This window comes from Fringilla coelebs (assembly GCF_963513975.1).
Source record: "Fringilla coelebs genome assembly, chromosome: 6".
Taxonomy (NCBI): Eukaryota; Metazoa; Chordata; class Aves; order Passeriformes; family Fringillidae; genus Fringilla; species Fringilla coelebs.
This window is the reverse complement of record NC_140034.1, coordinates 11323605-11346408: the sequence shown is the minus strand read 5'-3', so window position 1 is coordinate 11346408 and position 22804 is coordinate 11323605. Positions and strand designations below refer to the sequence as shown.

Below are 22804 nucleotides of genomic sequence, written 5' to 3'. Positions count from 1 at the left end.
TTTATTTACCTTATTACCATTATCCTCTTTACATATACGAAAGAAGCTTTAAATGCAAAGTGCCCTGGGAATTATGAACATGCACTTACCAACTTACCAATCTGTTTCTTTTCTCTGCTAACAACAGGGATTTTTCATTTCAATTCATATTAAAAAGCAGATAACTTTGGTTCAAATGCCTGCTAATTCTTCCTTTGGAAAAAAAAAAAGATTACATAAGGAAATCTGGGCATTTAGTCTATAAATTAGAGAACACAAGACAAGCAAAGGGCTGCCCATAAAACTATCTTGGTAGCCCCAGTGAAAGGAAGAGAAGAACAGCTTTCACAATTGGTCCTTGAATCATGTTATATGTGCATGGAATACTTCTCTGAATACCCAGGAAACATATGAGCCAAGAGTCTTCAGATAAAATTGAATAGAAATATGTGAGAGTAGCAATAAAAGCAACAGCAGGCAACATACTGCATGCTGGAGACTGGAGCTGGTTTGGGAATTAAACTCTCGGAGAAGACTTGTGATTAATCAGCTGTGATGACATTGATACATGCCGTTTTCACAGCAAAAAACTATGGACAGCAAAAAGGGAACATAAAGTTAAAAAAAAACCATGAACCTCTGTCAAGGAAATGCATGAAGTATAAACATTATGTGTCATAATGTATGCATTCTGTGGAATGCATACAGGAGAAATATCTGCGTCAAAGGCCTTGTTTTATGACTTCTTAGTAATTGTCTACCCAATACTTCTAATCAATTTCCTGATGTTCAAAAGAATTTCTAACATACTTAAGAACTGATGATAAAATGTAAATACAACTCATATCTATTTAAAATTTCTGAAATAAATACTGAACATAGGATGCAAACGAATTTAATGTTGGGGCAAAGTTTGTACAGGCATACCAGATAGTCAATACACAGCATGATATAAATACAGATGGAAGAGAAATCTGCAGTTAAGTTGATCTAACACTTCCTATTGTAAGATTCTGGTTTGAAATTATTTTAAGCTTTGCCAACATTTAATTGCTCTGTCTACTTTCTTTCAGAATTTAAAACCTTCAGTAAAAATGGAGCTGACACCTTCTAAAATGTGACTGAGCAAAAACATTCTGGTTTGATGAAGGTGATTTATTCTCAAGACCTCTTATATTGAAAAGCTGAATTTAGAATTATGAATTCCTCAGTACAAAGAGACTGGACAGGAGCTGCTGGACTGGGCCCAGCTGGAGGGCTACAAAGGTGATTAAGGGACTGGAGTGTCTCTCTTATGAGGAAAGGGCTGAGGGAGCTGGACTGTTTAGCCTTAGGAAAAGACAACTGAGAGGGGACCCCATCAATGTCTACAAGTATTTGAAAGGAGAGTGGCAGGAGAATGGATCCAGGCTCTTCTCGGTGGTGCTGAGCAACAGGACAAGAGGTAATGGGCAGAAACTGATGCACAGCAAGTTCCAGCTGAACATGAGGAAGAAATTCTTTACTGTGCACTGACCATGCATTGGAGCAGATTGTCCAGAGAAGCTGTGGAGTTTCTCTCACTGGAGCTACCCAAGAACTATCTGTGCAATGTGCTCTAGGATAACTCTGCTTGAGCAGGGAGGTTGGACAAGATGACTCACTGTGGTCCTCTCCAGCCCAACCCATTCTGTGGTTCTATGGCTCAGAATTTTTACCAACCAGTAGAATTCACAGCTGAATTAGAAGCCAAGGCTTCCATCATGACACATAAGGAGATTTTGAGCACACCTGCACTATGAGTTTGAATTACTGCCTGTTTTGTTCCAAGGTCCTCTTCATTAGCATTCACTTTGTGTGCGTTTAATTATTCCTGGAGTACACTCTGAATCAAAATAACAAGGCTTGCTCTTAGGAAAAATTCTAGAAGCCATTCAGTGACTAGATAGCTCTAGGAATGGTATGAGAACAAAATTTATTGGCCCAATCCTCCAACATCATTTGGCAAGCCTTTGCCTGGCATGACCCTGTAACACGTCTCTCTGATAACATGGCATAGTAGGAGGTAAGTGGCGTGCCACAAGCATTTTTCCTTCTATCTTGGGCAAACAAAAAGGTTTTGTTATTAAAGAACCTTTCAGAATTGTTCAGATGTCTTATATGCAAAGATAGACATTCAAGTGCCCAGTCTGGCAGAAGCCTCTAGACTACCACAGCTTTTGAAGACAGGGAACCCTGACTGCAGGAGTTACCCTGCCTACCAAAACAGACCTGGTGAGGCTGCTTCATGCTGAGGGATTTCAGTGTAGACCCAGGCAATGATACCTAAACCCAGATTTTATCCTTCCACAGACAGCAGAGGAGCGATGTCTGTGCCACGCATGCAGAGAGGCTGTGGAGGCCTGCAGAGCTCTGTCAGGTCCCTGCAGCTCTGTCAGATCCCTGCAGGGCTCCCTGAGATCCCTGCAGAGCTCTCTAAGATCCCTGCAGCTCTCTGTCAGATCCCTACGGCTCTGTCAGATCCCTGCAGAGCTCTCTAAGATCCCTGCAGAGCTAAGATCCCTGCAGCTCTGTCAGATCCCTGCAGCTCTCTCTACGATCCCTGCAGCTCTCTCTACGATCCCTGCAGCTCTCTCTAGGATCCCTGCAGCTCTCTTTAAGATCCCTGCAGAGCTAAGATCCCTGCAGCTCTCTCTAAGATCCCTGCAGCTCTGTCAGATCCCTGCAGAGCCTGCTCGGTGCAGCGGCAGGCAGCCTGCCCTAGGGGGAGCGAGCCAAAAGCGCTGCTGGTGGAAGCTGCTCCTCGCATTCTGACAAGGCAGCACGGATTGCTCCTGAAAATCAGAAATCCAGGGTATGCATCATCTCAGAAGATGGGTACTTCTGAGAACATCCAGACACGGAGCCTCCTGAGTCCACAAACTCATGGCACTTGCAGGGTTAAGTCCTGAGCACGCCTTCTGTGTATGTCTTTCAACTCTTCCCACACTGAGATAAAAATATACAGCTATATTAGCTATGACCAATCCTAAAAATGGCAGAAGAAAGGTATGAAGTGTAGAAGGAGAAAATCTTGTATGGCATCAACAGGAGGTACAATTAATTGGATGTCTTCATTCATTCTATAAATACCAACTTAAATATGATAAAAATGAAAATGTAGGAGTTTTAGCTGCAGTCACCTTTATGATACTTGTCTCACTCATCTGATACAAAATTAATCTTTCCTTTGATATCGTGTGGGAAGGAATGCTAGTACATGTATGGGAACATTGTATTTAATGCAGCAAAAACCTGGAATGAACAAAGACTGCTAAAAATTGCACCAAAACACCCCACAAAAATACTCAATTTGGACATGATAAAGAGATGAACTATCAGAAATAAATATGTCCCTTCTACCTCCTAAATGCTAGGCAGAGACAATAAATTTTAAACAGATTATTGTATCTTATTTTCAAGTAATGCTTAACTCATTATAGAGACAAAAAAACAAACCCAGAGAAATGGAGGAAATGTGAAAGCAGACATCCTAATTTATAAACGCCACAAATGGAGTTAACAGAGTTTCCTGGTTTTGAGGTTTTTTCCTGAAAAGATTCAAGTCCATGACATACAGCAAAGTCTTGCTTTTAAGATCTTTTTATTTGCTTCACTGAGGCAGAAGAATATCAAGCGATTTGTACAAAGTGTTTTAATGTTACTATTTTTGTAACTCCCATCTCTCTGGAATTTGGGTATCAGCTCACAAATTCAGGCACTCCTCACAGGAATTGGCATTCTGGATAAGACAAATGGTTCATCCGGCTTAATAGCCTGTCTTTTACTTTGATCATCCTCTGAATTCCCCCATGTAGGTCATTTTAATACTTAATAACCACTGTGGTAACTGTGGCCACAAGCAGATAAAAATGTTTTAACTATCATTAGATATTATTAGATATTTTTGTGATATATTATTTGTCCAGAATATTTCTGAATCTCTGTATAGATGCTTGTCATGGTTTAATCCCAGTAGTCAGCTCAGCATCACACAGCTGCTTGCTTACTTACCCCCAATGGAATAGGGGTGAGAATCAAAAGGGTAAAAATGGGAAACTTCATAGGTTGAGAAAAAGAAAATCTAATAGCAATTAAAAGAAAACACACAAAGAAGAAAAGAAGAAAAAAATAAAAAAACCCAAAACAATTGCTCACTACCAGCCAACAGATGCCCAGCCAGTCCCCAAGTAGTGCTAGCCTCAGCCAACCTCCACACACCTCCATGCAGTTCTAGTGCTGAGCAAGACATCATAGAGTATGGGATAACCCTTGGGTCAGCTGGGGTCACTGTCCCAGTTGTGTCCCCTCCCAACCGCCTGTGTACTCACAGCCTCCTCATTGGTGAGGCAGTGTGAGAAGGAGAAAAGGTCTTGAGGTTGTGTAATCACTGCTCAGCAACAACAAAAACATCCTTATGTTCTTAGCACTGTTTTCATCACAAATTCAAAACACATCTAGCGCCATAGAAGCTACAATGAAGAAATGTAAAATTCTATCCCAGTTAAAACCAGTACAATGCCTTAGTAACATTCTGCATGAGTTGACCATTCTCATTATTTATGTTTTCCAAATTCATTTTAAAATTAAGTTGGCCCAAATAGAAATCCAGAATCCATGTGTTAGTTAATACTGAAAATTCTTAAAGCTAAAATCCAGATAGCATAATCAATCATACATGAATTTTTTTTTTACTTTTTACTAGTCCAAATTTTCCAAACATATAGAGTAATATTATCACTAGAAGGCATCAAATATAACACTACTACACATGCATGCATTAATTATGGTTCTGAACATGAATCTCTGATTCTATGGTAAGTGATGCCAATAATTGCCATTAACAATTATGTGGTCACATATAAGGCTAAAATATCATGTTGTTTACATGCATGAAGTTCCAAGTTTGACCTGTTACTTATTACCTCAAAAGAGCCTGACTTTTAAACAGCTGTGAATAAATTGTTTTGCAACCTTTACAATACTGCAGATTGTGACAGCAGGGCATCCAACACTAATGGATTTTAAAATAATTGAGAATTAAAGCCTTATAATTTAGATTGAGAGCAGCACAAGAATTATTTAATGTGATTCAGGGTAAGCAGAATGAATCCATGCTTGTAGAGAAAGTTCCTGAAAGATGTTTAAGCTTTTTTTTGTGAAGTTGAGTATACTGGTTTTGCAGCTTTTGGTGTTAGATTGCATAGAAGCAGAATCTACTGCAGGTGCTGATTAAGTAGTTTGTTCCCTCAGTTAGTTCCTTCAGACATAATCTGCCAGTTCCACCATTCTTGCCAGGAAAGTTACCTTAAGTAGTATTTTGGCTCGTGCAAACATGAGAAAAAAATGTTTCTATTTCAACCCATCTATTCCAGCCTCTTTACTGCCATTGGTCCTTCAGGTTTCAGTTCTATCTGACACAGTGTGCCACACAACCAAAGTCTGCACCAGTCAATGAAGAGATGTTTTGGGAAACAGCCTGACAATGTTTGACAATTATGTATTATGATAACAGTTCACTGGCTGCTAAAACCTTGTCCACAACTGCTGTTGCATAGCTTCAGCTGAGCCAAATTAAGAGCTTCCTAGCAAAGGTCTCATTGTCTCTTGTCACCACTGCTCAGTTAGTTTTCTGCCATTTTAACAAGCTGAACTGGCATACCACCCAATTAAACCAGAGACAGGGCATGGAAAGCAAAGTCATACAACTGGGGATGGAAGATATTATCCCTGTCACAGTGACAGTGGTCTGTTCAGTAAACTCAGGCCAGAGCATGACTGCTCAACCACTGTAAAGGGATTAAAAAACAAGCAACAAAAACAAATGAAAAGCAATCAAACAGACAAGAATATCCAATACAGCTGGAAAGGACTAATGGTGCAAATATTCCCCTTTCATTGGCACACAGGACACTTGGCCTAGATTCAAGCTATTAAGTACTATCCAGGTGTTTTACACAATACTTGACATTATTTGGTGACTTGACTTTTGCAAATTTAGGGAATTTGATCAGTCCAGTAAAAAATGCAAATTGAAAACTATGCTACATGCATGAGTTTTTGAGATTTTAATTAGAGCGATAACCTAATCCATGCGAATACGTTCTGGCTTTTGAAAACACCTAATTTGCATAAAATGTTCAGAAGTTAATGCAAATATTAATATAGTCATATTCACACTCAAATTACATCACCATATTTACATAGTTATTCCTACTCCATAGCAGAATAATTAGGTCCACAGTGCCATGCTGTTGTAGTAAAGTAAGATTTCATCACATAAGTCACTTATCTTAGTCTCAGGTTTCATGAAGGCACTAGAGCATACAGACAGAGCTATTTTTCTTGTAAATCTCCTCCACCCACTAATTATTTCATATAATAGAGCAGGCCTTGGAAAACACAATTGCTTTCTGTCACTGGTGAATTAGGCTCAGCAGCAAAGCAAGGTGAGGGGGAGTCAAGTTTTCACAAGAGTTTCTACATTTGTGGTCACAAAGAAAACCTCATAAATGTTAACTAAGTCAGTGCCAACTTTTGAACCTGTATTCAGTTCAACATGAAACTGATTCAAGGTTTCCCAACTAACTGCAAAATAAGGACAGACAATTTTTGTTGCTCCTATTCAGAAGTACTCGGCTAAGAATGACACTGACAGAGTTTTTCCATTATTTAGAAAAACTATGAGCACTAGCAGCACAAAAGAGGCCAAGAGCCAATGAGAAACTCATTAAGCTGCTTAAACTGATCTAAATCTAGGCTGTTGAGGTCACATCCCGCCCCCGCTACATATTTCCACCCCCTTCCTTCAGCCAGTGTTAGTGTTTACAGAAGCAGGTGGTGGTGTGCCAGTTCAAGGCAAAAAACCCCAAAACACCAAAAAAATCCCAAACAAACTCCAAACCAAAACTAAACCAACACACCAACCCATCATTTTGGGAGGATAGTTTTCAACCTGATCAATTCTACAAGGAGGTTTAAACTTCACAGTACCAGCATCAGCACAGGGGAGGGAGATAGGAGCACAACAGCTGGGAATTAAGAGTAGTTTAAGCTTCTACAAAACTGTAACCTAACAAAGAAGTGGAAGCTCTTGAGTTTATCCCTCGCCATGCAAACCCTTTCACACACTGATTAAACTCCAGACTACAGATGGAGGTGGATTTCTTTCCTTTGCTGTCCATTAGTATTTCAAAAGTCCATGTTAATTTGTTAGTCAGAAATGTCATTTATTAGTGGTAACTCATTCATGACTGGCTCTCAGCAGAGGCACAATAGTGATAACTGCACCTCATTTCTAAGCTCCCAAACCAGAGAAGATGAGAGAAAGGATAAGAGGCAGACATAATTTGTTTCCTAGCACTTAAGAAACAGGAAAGGAAGAGGACTGAAGTGAGAGGAAGCAGCTCTCCGCAGCCAGTAAATTCCTTTGCAGTGCCTGGAAAACGCAGTTTCTCTTTTTCACCACAGCAGTGTTCCAGTCTAGTGGATACACACGGATACAAGTATCTAACATTAGATACCATCCCATCAGACACAAGTGTTTATTGGAATTCCATATCCCAAAAATGAGAGCATATCTGTTTGCTCATGCTGGATTTGATACTCACAGGCTGGGTAAGGAATGAGATCGATTTCCCCTTTACACTGTATTTATTTAGTAGTAATTTTTCTATCCTTTAGCACTGCAACACAATTAGAATTTAACAAGTACATCCAATCTAAATTTAAAATATTTTATGTCTTGATGCTATTAGGACTTCTAATGTCCTTTGCACTTTTTCTCAGCCAACAATTAATTTGTGATTTAAACTGACCATGGGAGAAATACACTTTGTAAATTTCCAGATGGAGTATTTGCACATTTCTTCTTTTAAGATTGTCCTGAATTTTGCATTCTGGTTGTGGGAAATTAAAAAGTGATTTGTTTGGACAAAAAATTATCTCTGGTACAGGCAGGCATGATGAAAACAATGCACAACTGAACTCAGGCTTTTAAAAGCAATCAAGATACCGTTTCAAAACTAGTCTGCAACTTCCCAAAGTTCACCTTCCCCATCCACATGCTGCAAGCGCATATTGAAATCCTCAAAGTGATGATGGACACACGGGATTTGCACGAGAGGGCCAGCGAGCTTCAGACATGCCCTATATTGTTTTATCTGTTTTTTGGGGCTTTTTTCCCTTAACCTTTCCGCTCCCCAGTGACGGGCGCCCGGACGCCCGCGGCGGAGCCCGTGTCCCTCGCCCAAGAGCGGCGGGGGCAGCGGCTGCAGGGGCCCCGCTTCCCACGGGCTGCCACAGAGAGAGCCCGCCGGAGCCTCGGGGCCCCGAGGCCACCTCAGCCCGTCCCGCCGCCCCGCTCAGCCTGCGGGAACACCCGGAGGCGTGGCCGGAGCCCGGGCGGAGCGGGAGAGCCGTCCGGAGAGCTCCGACCACCCCCGGGATAGCCCCGGAGCTGCCGAGAAAGCTCCGATCCGGCCGGGAGAGCCCCGGAGCCGTCAAGAGAGCTCCGATCCCGTCGGGAAAGCCCCGGAGGCGGCGGGAGAGCCCCGAGCCCGCCGGGAGAGCGCCAGGGGCGGGGGCGCCGCCAGCCCCGCCCGCTCGGTGACGCGCCGCGAGCTGCGGCCCACGTGACTCGCGCAGCCAATGGGCGGGCAGGGCCCGCTCCCCGCGGGCGGGGGAGGAAGGGGGAGCACCAAGGCCGCCGCGGAGCGGGGGAGCGGCAGCGCGGGGCGGGCGCGGCGCGGAGCGAAGCGGGGCCGGCGGGGGCTGCGCCTCCGCGGCCATGCCGAATAAAAACAAGAAGGAGAAAGTGAGTCGGGGGGATCGGGAGAGGCCGAGCTCCGCGGGGAGGCTGTGGGGTGCAGGCCCCGCGGGGAGGAGGGGCCTGGGGTGGGGGGCGGCAGCGGCGAGCGGCGCCCGTTCCCAGGCGCTGGGAGAGCCGCGCGAGGGGCAGCCCGGGTGAGGGGCAGCTCCCTCCCTCGCCGCGGTGTGCCGGCCTCCGCCGGGTGCCGGGGAGGGGGCAGCTCCCGGCGGGGCCTAGTCCGGGGGTGCCGAGGCGGGGTCCTGGTACCGTCTCTCCGGCGGCCGTCGGAGGGAGGGAGTCGGCGGAGGGCGGCCGTGGGTTCGGCGTGCGGGGGAGTGCTGGAGGGAGGGGATGGGAAACGTGTCCTCAGCCCGGGCTGGCTGAGGCGGAGCGGGGAGGGGGGCTTTCGCTCGGGGCTGGCCCGGGGGCGTTGGGGAGGGGGAAGGGATTATTTCCACGGCAAGGTGGGGGCGTCCGTCCCCACGGCGATTTGCCCGGGCCCCGTCCTGGGAAGTTCGGCTGCTGCGTAGCTCTGGCTGCAGTGGGAGTTGCGCTTGGGGGAATCTCCTTAAGTATTCAAGGAGCCCTGATCGCCCCTCGGAGTCTTTCAGCTGCTTCTCCTGACAATAGAATGAACCTAGGTTTGGCCCCGCTTTGCCTCAGGCTCCAGGGAGTGATTTGTCTGGCGGCTACGAAAGGGGCTTGCACAAGTAATGATCGCAGAAAACTTGTAAACCCGGCAGGAAGTTAGCTGGATTGCACTTTATTTTGTGTGATAGGCAATTAACCGTGAGTGGAAGTCAGAAACAGTGAAGTGTGCTGTCCTCCTCAGCCAGCTGCTGTCCCTCTCGGCCGCTTCTGTTGAGCTTTTAGTTTGTCAACGTCATTTTAAAATTAGATGTGGGGAGGTTGAGTGTTGAGGTTTGCGGGGGTTATTTACTTTAATTTTTCCCAATATCCTGGGCACTTTCGATGTTAAAAACATTGAAACTTTTCTTCACTTTTCTGAGAGTAACAAATCTCAAAAATGGGTGAAGGATTCAAGGTAAGTGCAATGCTGCGAGGCAGAAAAATGAGTTGTTGACCTACTTTTAACACTGGACTTTCTAGCCCCTAGAACAGGCAAAATAATAAAGTGTAAAACGTGTACTCTACTGATGCTAGTTTCAAAACTAAGCTAAATATAAATATTTCTGAACCAAAAAACCAAAGACAGCACGGTAGTAGAACTAAGTAATTTCTTAGACATGGTTCAAATCACTTGCATTCTTTGTCCCTGCCTGCTTACCTATGGGAAAGCTTATCTTTATAGGTGAATTTTGAGGCATAAATAAAACTCCAAAGTCTTTCTACAGATAAAAAATGCTTAAAGTGGCTTAGTTGAGACTTATATTTCAATATTATCATCTTCCAGTTAAATTGTATCATTTTTATTCTGCCAATTTTATTACTTTTAGGGAGTGTCTAAAAAAGCCTGGTTCCTTGACTTGAAAATCTATCTAGATCACTTAAAAAAAAAAACAAACTGAAACTGCAAACTTTTTTTTAAGGAACCTGCAAAATCCGTCAAGAGTGGGAAAAGTGGCAAAGATGGGCAAGATAACCAAGAACATGAGGTAAATATGACTAAAAATCATAGTATTTTTCACAGTTATTTGTAGTAACTTCTAAAAAGTGCTTTAAGTTTTTCTATATTATAATTTTGACATGACAATATTTTTGAGGGAAAGTGAGTGTGGAAATACTGCCCTGGTATTTGGCAAGATAAAAAATGATGCTTTTAAGGAAGTCAGTTTTATTTAGAGTAAATATTTGCTTGCTGCAGTCTCAAATACTCATCTATTCCCTTTTTTGGTTATGAGATGTACATCTGTCTTATTTTCTGCTTTTGAGTTTTTGGGCTTCTCTTCTTGTTGCTCAATGTTGTTTTTAGAATTCTCTGTAATTCCCAGAGGTCTCTTCTCTCAAACTATCGATTCTGGCATGTCAGTAGCCTGGTTTATTGTCAGGAGACCTTAGGCTTAATCAAAGGCTGCCAGCTGTTGTGTTGTGTAGTTCCTCTTTATAGGTATACAATGAAGTGTGCCATTTTTGACTAATTATTCTGTAGATTTGTTTTTTTCCTTCTGCATTTCTCTCTGTTTTGCCCACTAGCAAGGCAGAGCAACTTGAAAAGGGATGATTAAATCATTATTTACTCCCTTGAACAGATTCCTCCAGAAACTCAGAATTAGTAGTTTTGCTTGATTTGGAAATCCACCATTAACGTTACTTTCCTGAAATTTCCTTTAAAATGTTCATAGTAGTTTAAATGTAAAATGGCATATTGAAAAGTTATGTATTTCAGCCTCTAAACAATTCTTGATACTGAAAGATGATGTTTGAGAACAAAGCACTCATCCAGCTTTACCGTTTTTCCTGCCCTGAAATGACTGTTAGGGGTAGGTGGGTTGGACTATTTATTGTATGCAGTTCAATGAGTTCTCATTTGTCTGTTGTGCAGAGTGATTCATGCTACTGTCATAAATTAAGAAGGTCATTAAAACTTGTAATTTGTGTGTAAAAGTATTTTGGTAAATTCCTGTAAGAGTGATTGAGTTTTGATGGAGGGAAACTAGCTGCTAGAAAGGATCTTAGCTACTAGAGGAGCTTGTAGAATGAAGTGGGAAATATATCTGTGTAGATGTTCATAATGGTTTAAATAGATGTACTTCATTGTGATGTGTTCTGTCTCTGCAGTATATTGCTATGGTATTAAAAAGAGTGCCACTTGGCCATAATTTTAATTCATGTGTAGTTGTAAGGCTTATTGTCACCACCATCTTTGGAGTAGATTTGTTGACTACTTATTTTCTCAAGCTTCTGAATGACACGTTGCTGAGACCAGGACTAATTTTCTTACTCGCTCTTGGTACCTCAGGATTGAGTGTAAAGCTCCCTGAGATAATAAGTGAAGAGCTTTGTATGGTGGCTAAAAATGCGTACGTGGGTTTCTTTGTCATTTCTTCCTGTCTTTGCAGATCTAGATTTTTGGGTTTTAAACTCGAAATGTAAGAGAGATGAATCTCAATTGAAGAATGTGTTTTACTGTTCATGCACTGTTTCTTTTGTCTATCCAGGTAGAATTCCCAATTAAAAGTACCATTTACTTGTCTAGGATACTTGACCATATGTGAGCAGGGGCAGAATGGGAAAGGAACTGGGAATGTGACTGGCACATACAGTATGGTTCTCATTCCCAGTGGGCATTATTTAGTCTCTGTACAGTTTTGAACACCTCAGTGCTTGACTCATTATCTTAATTAAGAGAGTAATTGCACACAAATAGTAGTGTAGACTTTGCATTCTAACGTGGCTGGCTGTAATCCTGCTGTATGTTAGTGTTAGCTTGTGCTTATATGAGCAGAAAGGAGGGTATTTATTAACATAGTGAAGAATGGTAAACACAGAAATATTCAGGAGCATCCTGTTAATACATTTCTAGGTTTCCTTTCTCTTCAAAAAAGGTTGTTGTCATCTGTCATTCTACATATGTTTTAATATGGCTTTTAAAAAATCCTCTTCTAGACTATGAGTAGGTTTGGAAATATGGTGGTTCGTTTCAGCTTTTTGTTTCTCAAAATGCATTTAATGCATATGCATTTAATGCAAATGGCAGATTGTAAAGACTAGAAACCGCCTGCTGTTCAAAGAACAGGGACAACACAAGCAGCAACATCCCACAAATACTTTATTTATAGATACTTTTATAGCACTTAACTAAATTCATGATGCCCTGAACTTCTATAGATAAAAAAAGTAAAACAGATCTTAGTATTTACAAAAATTAGCATGTGTTTTTCCTGTCTTGCAGTCAGAGAAATGATGTTTCAGTTGATGGAAGCTGTACAGCAAGTTTGAAAAGGGATTGAATTGATTCCTGGTATACCATGTCCAGAATGCCCATGCTAAAAAAGGGTGAAAATCACTTAAGCTGATGGTTCTTGCATTAGCTGAGTGTGGTTTTTTTTTTTTTAAACTTGCTACATGTGAAGTAACATCATCCTCCCTCCTGAATTGCTATGTGGTCAACTGCTGATGCTCGAGGCAAGAGAATCAGAGTAGATGTATATGTATGATCTTCCATTCTGGTATACTTTTCTTTAAGCCAGTATGTGGTTTAGAAGGTTGTTTAACTGGAAGTTTTGTAAAATTAGTATTAAATTTTTAATTATGTAATTGACATTTATATATTTTTTAATATGTATTTTATATTTAGGGGTTTTCCCCCAAAATCCTGGTTAATGTCCCCTACATAGGAGGACTCCTGTTACTTTGATTTTCCTTCTCTTGTTTCCATCTACTGTTCTCCTTTTTGTTAGAGGTACCAGAAATGCAGTGTCTGTATGAGGTGAGGGCGCCTTGTCCTTCTGTACCCAATGCCATTACTCCAGTTTCCAGTTGCATGTTGCTCATTTATTGAACACTTAAGAAAAAAGCTAATATGATTAAGCTCCTGTCTAAGCTTATTTTGTAACCTGTTAGGAAATGTTAATAAATTAGACTAAATAGTTGGCAGAACAGTTAAATATATTCCTTTAAGTATAACCTCCTATTTCATCAGTTAGTCCAGCATATAGTGTCCTTAGGTTGTGAAAAGAGACTTAATCTGTTGTGTATTGGTTTTCCCCTCTATGGGAGTAGTGTCTCTGCTCTGGTAAATTCTTGGGGCCCTTGTTTAACAGTGCCCAAAAGCTATACTTGCATCAAAAACTGATACTAAAAATTAAATCCCCTGGGTGTGGTGATTGGCCATTCCATTGGTACTTTGTGGAGATATACTCTGTGATCTAACTGGCTTTTGAAGAAATGATTTATCTGCTGGATAGGCTCTGTTGTAGAGTTTTGTTTTGTCACAGGTCTCCTTTTGAGTGGAGGCAGTAGTAATTTATGGACAGTCCCATTTGTTTAGAAAAGGTGACTCGGTCATAGTTAATGACTGTTAAAAAACATGACCTTTTTCTGTCTCTAGAAAAACCTAACCTAACACCTAAAATAGTTCAAATGCAGTACTTTAGCAGTGGTTTTCAAATACTACCACAGGGGAAGGAAGTTAAAATTTTAACCCCACATACTCTTTATTTCTGACTTTTTTTGTCTGTGGGAGAGTAGGTGCTAAAACTTGCTCTTTTCATCAGTCACTGGAACAGTCCAGGACAATTAATTCACTGTTGTGATTCACCTGGGGGGTGGAAGGGTCAGAAGTCGCTGGTAGCCTTTCATGTATGACAATATGCTGGTATAAAACTAGGTGACAGGGAGTGATAGCTTCTTCTGTGTCTAGCTGGACTGGCCTAAACTGGCATGAAACTTTTAAATTTAATTTGTATTAATTTTCAGTCCAGGTGCTGAGTAGTCTGTAGAAAGCAAAGACTGTTTTTGTTGTTTGAGAAAGTATTGGCTTGGTGACTATCTAAAACAGAAATTATAACTCATTCTTTTGCCATGCAGAAAAGCAAACGGAAAACGAATGTGGTTTTGAGAAGCCTCTCTGTGTGTGTGTGTGTGTGTTATTTTCTTGTTTCCACATACTGTCCTTGTTGGTTCTTTCTTTGTTGTGTTTTTTCCTTCTTTTTGATGTAGGTAAATCAAAATGTAATAAAAAGCAAATGGTATTTGCGATTTTTCTTGCTGTGCAAGAAATGTATCTATTGATAGCATATGTTGCTGAGGTTGGACTATAATTACTGCTGAAACCAATTTTTAAAATAATTTAAAATTTTTAAGTGCTGATCCGTGCTTCTATCCTGCCACTGTTTCATGGCCATCACTTTTCAGTAGGTGTATTACTGTAATGACTTCCAGTGCAGAAATTTTGTAAGGTTTTGTTTTCAGAAGTTTTTCTTCCCTGCTCTTTGAGACCTTTTTTTAATTTAGAAGTTAATTTCTTAAACTACTTAGCATAGTAGTAATACTTTTCAGTAAATGGATTTTCCTAAAAAATTATAGGAATATCTGTTTGCATCTTCAAAACATTTCAGCACAAGTAATGATTTTCATCCCTCTGAAAGAACCTCCAGAGGTGGCTATTCAGTTTTCCATGATCACCTTTCCTATATTAGCCAGCACATGGTGAGGAAAGACTGTCAGTATTCTCACTACTACTTATAATAATTCCTGATTATATGAGCACAAAGGATTATCACTTCCATTAAAAGTAGGAAATTGCGAAAGGAATGGGTAGTAGAAGCCATGTTGATGTTTTTAGCATGGCTTTTTAAGCTGAGATCATATGTGGAATTATCCTAACATTTTAAGGAAAGCAAGGAATAGACAAAAGCAATAAATCCAGAACTATTTTGTGATAACAGGTTTCTGTGATCAGCAGAAGTTACTTAGAATGTTGAGTGAATGTTCTCTATATATGCTGCTTATTTTCTCATGTTTACTGTTTGTGATTTTCATTGTTGTGCTATTTACCCTGAGAAATAAACATACCTGATCCTCAAGATGGGGACTGTTACACAGTGTCCAGTTTGAGACTAGAATTGTCTACTTCAGAATTTTTTAAAGTTATACTTGAAAGCCTTGGCACAAGTAAGTACTAATTTGGCAGTTCATTTAGGCACCCAAGGCAGAGGGGGTTGAGGATTGGGGAGGGGACAAAGTTCTGCAATTGTTTTCTCTTCCTTGTTAACATGTATTAGGACTGCTCCTAAATAATTTCTGGAAATACCTTCTTGTCACAGGTAGGTATTTATCCACTTATGTGAATAAATCCATCCATCATTTAGGTCTTTTCCATTATTGTTGTTCAGTCATAGAATCAAGAATGGGATGGGTTGGGTTGGAAGAGACCTTAAAGACCATCTAGTCCCAGTCCCTCTGTCGTGGACAAGGACACCTTCCACTAGACCAGGTTGCCCACAACTCCACAACTCCATCCAGCCTAGGCTTTAACACTTCGAGGGGTGGAGCATCCACAGCTTCTCAGGGGAAACTCTTCCAGTGCCTTATCACTCTCACAGTAAATAATTTCTTCCTGATATTTAATCTACTTACTCTCAGTTTAAAGCCATTCCCCCTTCTCCTGTCCCTGCATCCCCTTGTGAACAAAAGTTTCTGCATCTTTCTTGTAGGTGCCCTTCAGGTACTGGAAGGCTGCAATTAGGTCACCCCAAAGCCTTTCTTCTCCAGGTTGAAAAAACCCAATCCTCTCAGTCTTCTCCAGGCTGAACAAACCCAATCCTCTCAGTCTTTCTCATAGCAGAGGTGCTCTATCCCTCTGGGCTTGCTCCAACAGCTCCATGTCCTTCCTGTGCTGAGGACCACACAGCTGGATGTGGTGCTCCAGGTGGGGTCTCACCTGAGCAGATCAGAGGGGCAGAATCCCCTCCCTCCCTCCCCTGCTGCCCACTGCTATGGATGCAGCCCCACACACAGGTGGTTTCTGGGCTGCCAGTGCCCATGGCTGGGTCATGTCCAGCCTCTCATCCACCAGCACCCCAAAGCTTTCTCAGCAGGGCTGTTCTTCATCTGTTCATCCCCAGCTTGGATTGATACCAGAGTTGCCTGGACCCTGGTGCAGCACCAGCACTTGGTCTTGTTAAACTGCATGAGATTCACACGGGCTCATTTCTCAAGCTTGTCCAGGCCCCTCTGGATGGCATTCCATCCTTCAGGTGTGTCAGCCCTCACCATTTGGGCAGTTTCTATAACTCAGTAGCACTTCATTTTGGATACATGCCATTCATCATCTTTGAGGTGTAAGATTGTTCTTTACTTGTTCTTGGTAGGAGCTGGTGTCCTTAACAAAGAGGTAGAGGTGGCACTGATGGGCATCTTCATCACATATCAAGCCTAGCTGGGCCCTGGTTCTTCTCTTCAGTGTGTGCTCAGTGGTGTGTCCCAGCTGGACAGGCAGCATGGCCAAGGCTTTCATGAGCCAGCATGCAGTAGTAGATAAAGGTGGTTTAAAACTGGTGGTCTTGCATTTGGAAGAAGAGATGTATTATAAAATAAAATTGAATTTTCAAGCAACTTGTCCTCTCAAGTTTGAATCATGGAAGGACTATAAATAGACAGTGTTAGACCCATTATGTAGCTTTCTAGGCCTATTAGTTTGCGATTTTACTCATAACATTAGCAAAACAGGATTTTAAACCAAAACTGTGTATGAAGTTGGGATGGATTTTCTCTTGAATCAGTTATAACTGATAAAAAATAAAGTCTGTGGGCTTTGGAGTGGGTTTGTTTAGTTTAAAATTGGCGTGCCAACTTCTTTAAAAAATTAATTTGAAAACTAATTTTTGATTGTGTCTTGAAGTTCTGATTTTCTTTACTAGAGAGATTATTTTAATGGGTTGATATAACCATTAAAAAATATTTGAGTGTATACATCCTTAGTACTAAATGAGAAGCTGTTTGCTGAGTAAAGAGATGCCATGTGTTATTCTTAGAACATCTACAAAACTTTTTGTCTTTAATGTCTGTAATTTTTCTATTTTCAATTTTTATTGACATCTTGGCTTTTTGATTTTTGGGAACTGGAATTTCCTTCTGTCTTCCAAGCAAAGGCGCCTTAACACTGAATAGTGGAGTTACTATAATGGTGTTTGTTATGTAACTTTAACATTATGCTTCTAAAATTAATGGTGTTATTAAAGTGTACCAAACACTGCTGTATACAAGTATTTTATTACCTAAAATGGGACGTTTCTGAAAACAGGATCTTATGCCCTTCTACTTCTTACACAAGGCTGACAACTACTTGTGTAACATATGAGGTGTGAGAACTGTGTGTGGTTTAGTACTTGCTATCCTCTGCTTCCTAATGGTGTTTTTAAGCTCTCTGAATCCTTCCTGAATGCAAGCAGCACAGCAATGAAGGTGAAGGCTGTTCTAATCAAAAGGAACAAAGGGACTTTCAAAAATAGATACCAGCATTTAGTAAACTGAAAATATCCTTTTCATCCTTTGTTTCAAATTGCTTCTCTTAAATTTTTTCATAAGAGTTAAGGCCTACTTCTCAGAGAGTACTCAGATGTATATTATATTAACACATGTAATACAGAATTATTAATGTAGTTATCTCTTATAGAATACAAACAGTGAGAAAAACAGGTAGCTGTTGAATCTACCCATATGTTTGTAGACTACAAACATACCTTGTGTGCATTTCCCCCCACCTCAATTTCATTTGAATCTAGAATAAATTTTTAATTCTGGAAGTGGGATGGTAGGCTTTGGGGTTTTTTTTGTTTGTGTGTCCTTCCCTGTAACAGGCTTAGGGGGCCATTTACAGAAATCAACCAAAAGCTAGGAAAAAAATCCTGGCCTATTCCTGAATATGCTTCTTAAAAGATGACTGCCAAATATTATAATTTGCTACACATTTATAGTAACTTTTATATACTTCCTCATCACTTCTCAATTTAGCAGTCTGAAATACTGACAAGTAAGCTTCTCCAGCGACATGTAAAGTAAAAGCATCATGAGAGCCAAAGATTAAATGATTTGGTGTAACAGTTCTGTAGAAGCAGTTACAGTTATTATTCATAGAATCATAGAATGGTCCGGTTGGAAGAGACCCACAAGATCATCTAGTTCCAACCTCCGTGGGGAGGGACACCTTCCAGTAGACCAGATTACTTGTCATGGACTATAACTCTCTCAAATAGCATCTAATACAAATACCAAATTGGTGGGCAGGAGGCAAAGTAAAAAAAGATTTCAACATGAGCGTGTGAAGTGAGAAGCTTCTATGAATAGATCAGGGAGCACAAAAATATGGACCTCAGTGGTAAAGCCACATGTGCAGTTGCCTTAGCTCGTCAGTAGCTGTATATAATTAAAATTTACAGTTGAGTATAGGAGTTGGTGCCTAAAGTGAATGAGTTAGTGTGTGATTTCCTTCAAATGTGGGAACCTTACATATATGTGTGTGCATATGTGTATGTACATATATATATATTTATCTAAAAAGAGCAAAGGTGGTTTTTGTTGGTTTGTGGCTTTGTAAAGTAAAAGGATGCTTCAGGCTCATCAGAGAGAAATCATAATGAGAATCTATAACTAAAGTAATTTAAGCCAGGCCATCCTTTATCCAGATTCTTCATCCCTGTATTCATATAAATGTTTTGAAATAATACTTAGGACATTATCTGGTTTAAATCTTATTTAATCAGCTAACTGGTGGTTGCCGGTAATAGTTTACTTTTTTTTCCTGAGAACATTTCTTGCATTGAAATTCTGTGATAGAAGATATACAAGGAAACAAATGTTGCTTTGCTGCTTTTGTGAAGAACCAGGTGCTCACTGATGCTGTTGTTTCAGAAAACACAAAGCAGTGTCAATCCACTTGAAGTCTGAGCCTGGGCACCCTCTCATCTTTGCCAGTACTCTGCAACCTTGGGCTGGAGATCTGCGCTCTGACTGAAGGGAATCAAATGTCAGCTTGTTCCTGGAGTATATTAGTTAAAGCAAAATTAAATTTACAAGAAGCAAATGGAAAACAAGCCTTATGCTACCGATACTTAATTGTGAATGTAAAATTACAGTTATTAATGTCAAGGATGCAGCACACTAAGCTGAAACATGGGATTTTTCTGGTGTGTTGCAAGTCTAGTCTGTTACACAAAGCTGTGATGATACAAATCTTTTAGAAGATAAAATTTGAGTCCTGTGTATAAGCAGCTAACAGGAAATACAAGCAATGCTTTGTGCTTTGAAAAACAAACAGCAGCAAGAAAGGCAGAAGAGCTTCAGCAAGTTGTGGATCAGTCTTCTAAAGTGGTTTGTGACAGTAAAGTTTGTGCTGGGCTCCACATTAAAGAGGCTCAGATGGCCTTTGGTGCTTGTAAGAAACATCCCAGTCACTGACACAATTCAGCAGACTCCATGCTGTCTCTGGCAAAACACTAATGGAACTCCATAGTCAGACATTGAGAGTAGCCGGCAGTAGCACTGCTGTATGTAAACGCAAAATCATAGTTGCTAAACAAGTACTGCAACATAAATCCATGAGTGCTAAAATATACCAAGTTTGTCATTATTATGTTGAAAAGTTAATCTTTTTGCTTATGATTAGAACACCATGGAAACTCAAAGCTTTAGGATGTAGCTCTTGCTGTTATAAAAATGTAGTAAGTAATGCTGAGATAGACTGGATAGTAATCTCCACTACTGAGAATGTTTAACAATAATAAGCATATTTGCTAGAAAGGCTGCTGCAAAGATCATTCTAGCAGCCAATCCAGGTACCATTCCGGCAAATGATTTTGTTGAGGAAAAACAATAGACATCTAAATTGCCATCTGTGTGAAACCACCCAAAGCCTTCAGCACCATAAGCTGCCTCTCCAGAGATTCCTCCCTAAGTTGTCTGTCCAGACTGGCTTGTGGTGGTAAAACTAGTGAACAATAATGGCATAGTAGCAAGAATCTTCAGCAAATAACTTCAGAAACATCTACTGTCCAAAATGGTGCCCTGTGAACTTGTTGTTTCCCTACTGTTTTTAACTGTGTTGTTTATGGATCAGTATTCCCTTTTATATATCCAGTGTATTCCATACCAAGCTTTGTATAGTTTGTACTGATTCTCTGTAGATTGAAAATATTAACATTAAAAATCATATCTACTTGTTCCATAATAAACTCTGCCAGCACTTGCATGTACTAGAATTACTGCAGACTGTCTTAAAGCTCTGTCAGGCCTTATCTTTAATACAGTTACTAATAAGAGTTTATTTTGATGTCATCCTCTTGGAAGTCATGTTGAATTGCTGCTGTTTACAACACAGAATGGAAATCAGGTGACACATACTGCTCTCCTGGTAGTGTTGTCTTGAACAGCTTGCCTTGGTCCCAGCTGCTTGATGTCACATCACCAGCCCACTTCCTGTAGGTATAGTGTGGATATATTTACCAGGTTGATGACAGCTGGGCCATATACCAGATACTATCTGTCCTTGTTCCCACTCCAAACTAGTAAATGAAGATCTGCAAAGGAGAGAGCTCTGTGGTAGTGTTCAAGATTCCTGGAGTGTTCAGAGATTTTCACACTACTTTGAAGTTACTGCAGAGGGGAAAAAACTACATGGAAGGCTCTTTAGCTGTTCTCCACCCATTTTGACTCCTTGATCTTGATTTCAGTTGTCATCTCAGGAGATTAAATTAAATTCAGCTTCTCAGCCTAACTACATTGATTATGTATTAAGCCTCAACCTGTTAGCCAAATCATTTTGGTTACATACTGGGCCCTTATACAGTTTTGAAATCAAGTTGTTAATGTCCCTTTCATGTTTTGTGATGATCTGTATTTAGTTTCAGTAACCTGTATTTAAATTTTTCATTTTAAACATGTTTTAGATGTAATCCAGAATGCTTTCATAGTATTCTGAGGCTGCCTGGGCAAGAAACAAGCTCTTCTGGGTGCTGTAGATCAGACTTCTGTTTATCTTAATGAAAAATAAGTCCATGGAGGCTACTTACTATACCAAAAGGAGAAGAGGGAAAGGATTAATTCTGCATTAAAATAAGCATTTTCCCTCTGTCTCAGATTCAGACCGATGATTCTTTTAAAGTGTTCTGTGCTTTTTGCACTGTGTACTTTTATTTCACAGGGAACCTTAATCATGTGTAAATTGGTACAGGGTTCACCTACCAGCTTTCATAGTCTATTTTTTCTCGAGGTTTTGCTGCTGCCATTGTGGAATGGTGTGCACACTGATGTAAACTTGAATGCAGTGGTGATACTTATTAGAAGGCAGAAATGTGTATATTAGTCTTAGAGTGATCTGTGTAAAGAAACACCATATAGCCTGCTGCCCAGCACCGTGTTTCTTCAGGCAGAGGATCTCTTATTGCCTTGTTCTTAGGAGATCTGATTTTGTCACTAGTAAGCCATCCAGTGGTCTTTTTTAATGACAGATCATCAAGGTGATTTTACTGTAATTTTCAAATCCTCACCCTGTTGTTATATCTTAGAAAGCAGTATGCAAGCTTGCTGCATCGTTATAGAGTTGACTCCACTCTGGGCTTGGCTTGGTTTGGCTTTTGATTTTGTGGATCAGAAGACCTTGTGTCCTTTGGTCTAATTCAGTTATTAGTGCTTTGAAAGGTAAGGTCAGACAGAGTTCTTCTGGTTGCCCTTGTTTGTCAAGGTAGCTTGAATAGCATTTCTGGGAGACTGTCAGAAAGGGAAGAATAGATTGTCCTGAAAGACTTCCTGATGTACACAACATGAAGGGTGGATCCTCCTTCCAGGTCCCAGCATCTTAGATAGTTGTCCACAAGTAAAAATTGCATTGTGGGATGCTTGATGATGACCAGTTTAACTTAAAAAGAAAAATTGGCTGTAACTGTAGGTGTGCTTGCTCTACTTGTATCTTTCTTTCCCTGGTTGCAAACTTAGTGTTGTGTTCTTATCTTTACCTGTCTGTATGATGTCAGAAGGGTGAAAGATCCAACTTTGCTCAAAAGAGGGATGATGTTAGGAAAAGGAATGTACCACATCCTGCTTGGTGTGGGATTCAAGGGATGAAGGGATGCAAGGGCTATCTGCCTTGGAACTGTTATGACTGGCAAAAACCCTTCTCTCCTCCCCACCTTTAACTCAATTGAATTAATTTTAAGCTTAGTCACGGCCACTGAGGAACGTCAGCTGTATACCTTCAATTATTAAAATCAGAATTTAAAAGTTGAAATCACACTTAAGCTGATTGTCTTAATGTTCATTCAAATATGTATGTAAAGCTCTAGCTTTTCAGAAGTAGATTGATCGGAAAACCTGAGGGTTGTGTTTTAATCATGATTTGAAGAACCATTCTCAATGTGACATTTTTCAGAGCAGTTTGTGCACATTTTTAGTTGTTTATCAGAACTTTTGGAATTGAATGTGTCTGTCTATATAAACATTTGGGTAGGAGGGAGCTGTTTGCCAGAACAAGGGCAAGAATAGGTATTGCTTCTTCTAGTCATAGAAAGAGAATTGATAAAAAGGTTTCTGTAGCTTGACTGT

General features: G+C 40.6%; 1 protein-coding gene across 1 annotated transcript in view; it reads left to right on the top strand.

Annotated features, from left to right (window-relative positions):
* The first annotated feature begins 8683 nt into the window (after nucleotides 1-8683).
* The window catches only part of PPP2R5C (protein phosphatase 2 regulatory subunit B'gamma), a 71520-nt gene continuing 57399 nt past the window's right edge, over nucleotides 8684-22804 (top strand). The window contains exons 1-2 of the mRNA XM_084208144.1: nucleotides 8684-8812; nucleotides 10357-10422. Of these exons, the coding sequence (XP_084064270.1) occupies nucleotides 8786-8812; nucleotides 10357-10422 (93 nt within the window). The 5' untranslated portion in view covers nucleotides 8684-8785. The remainder of the gene's footprint in view (nucleotides 8813-10356; nucleotides 10423-22804) is intronic.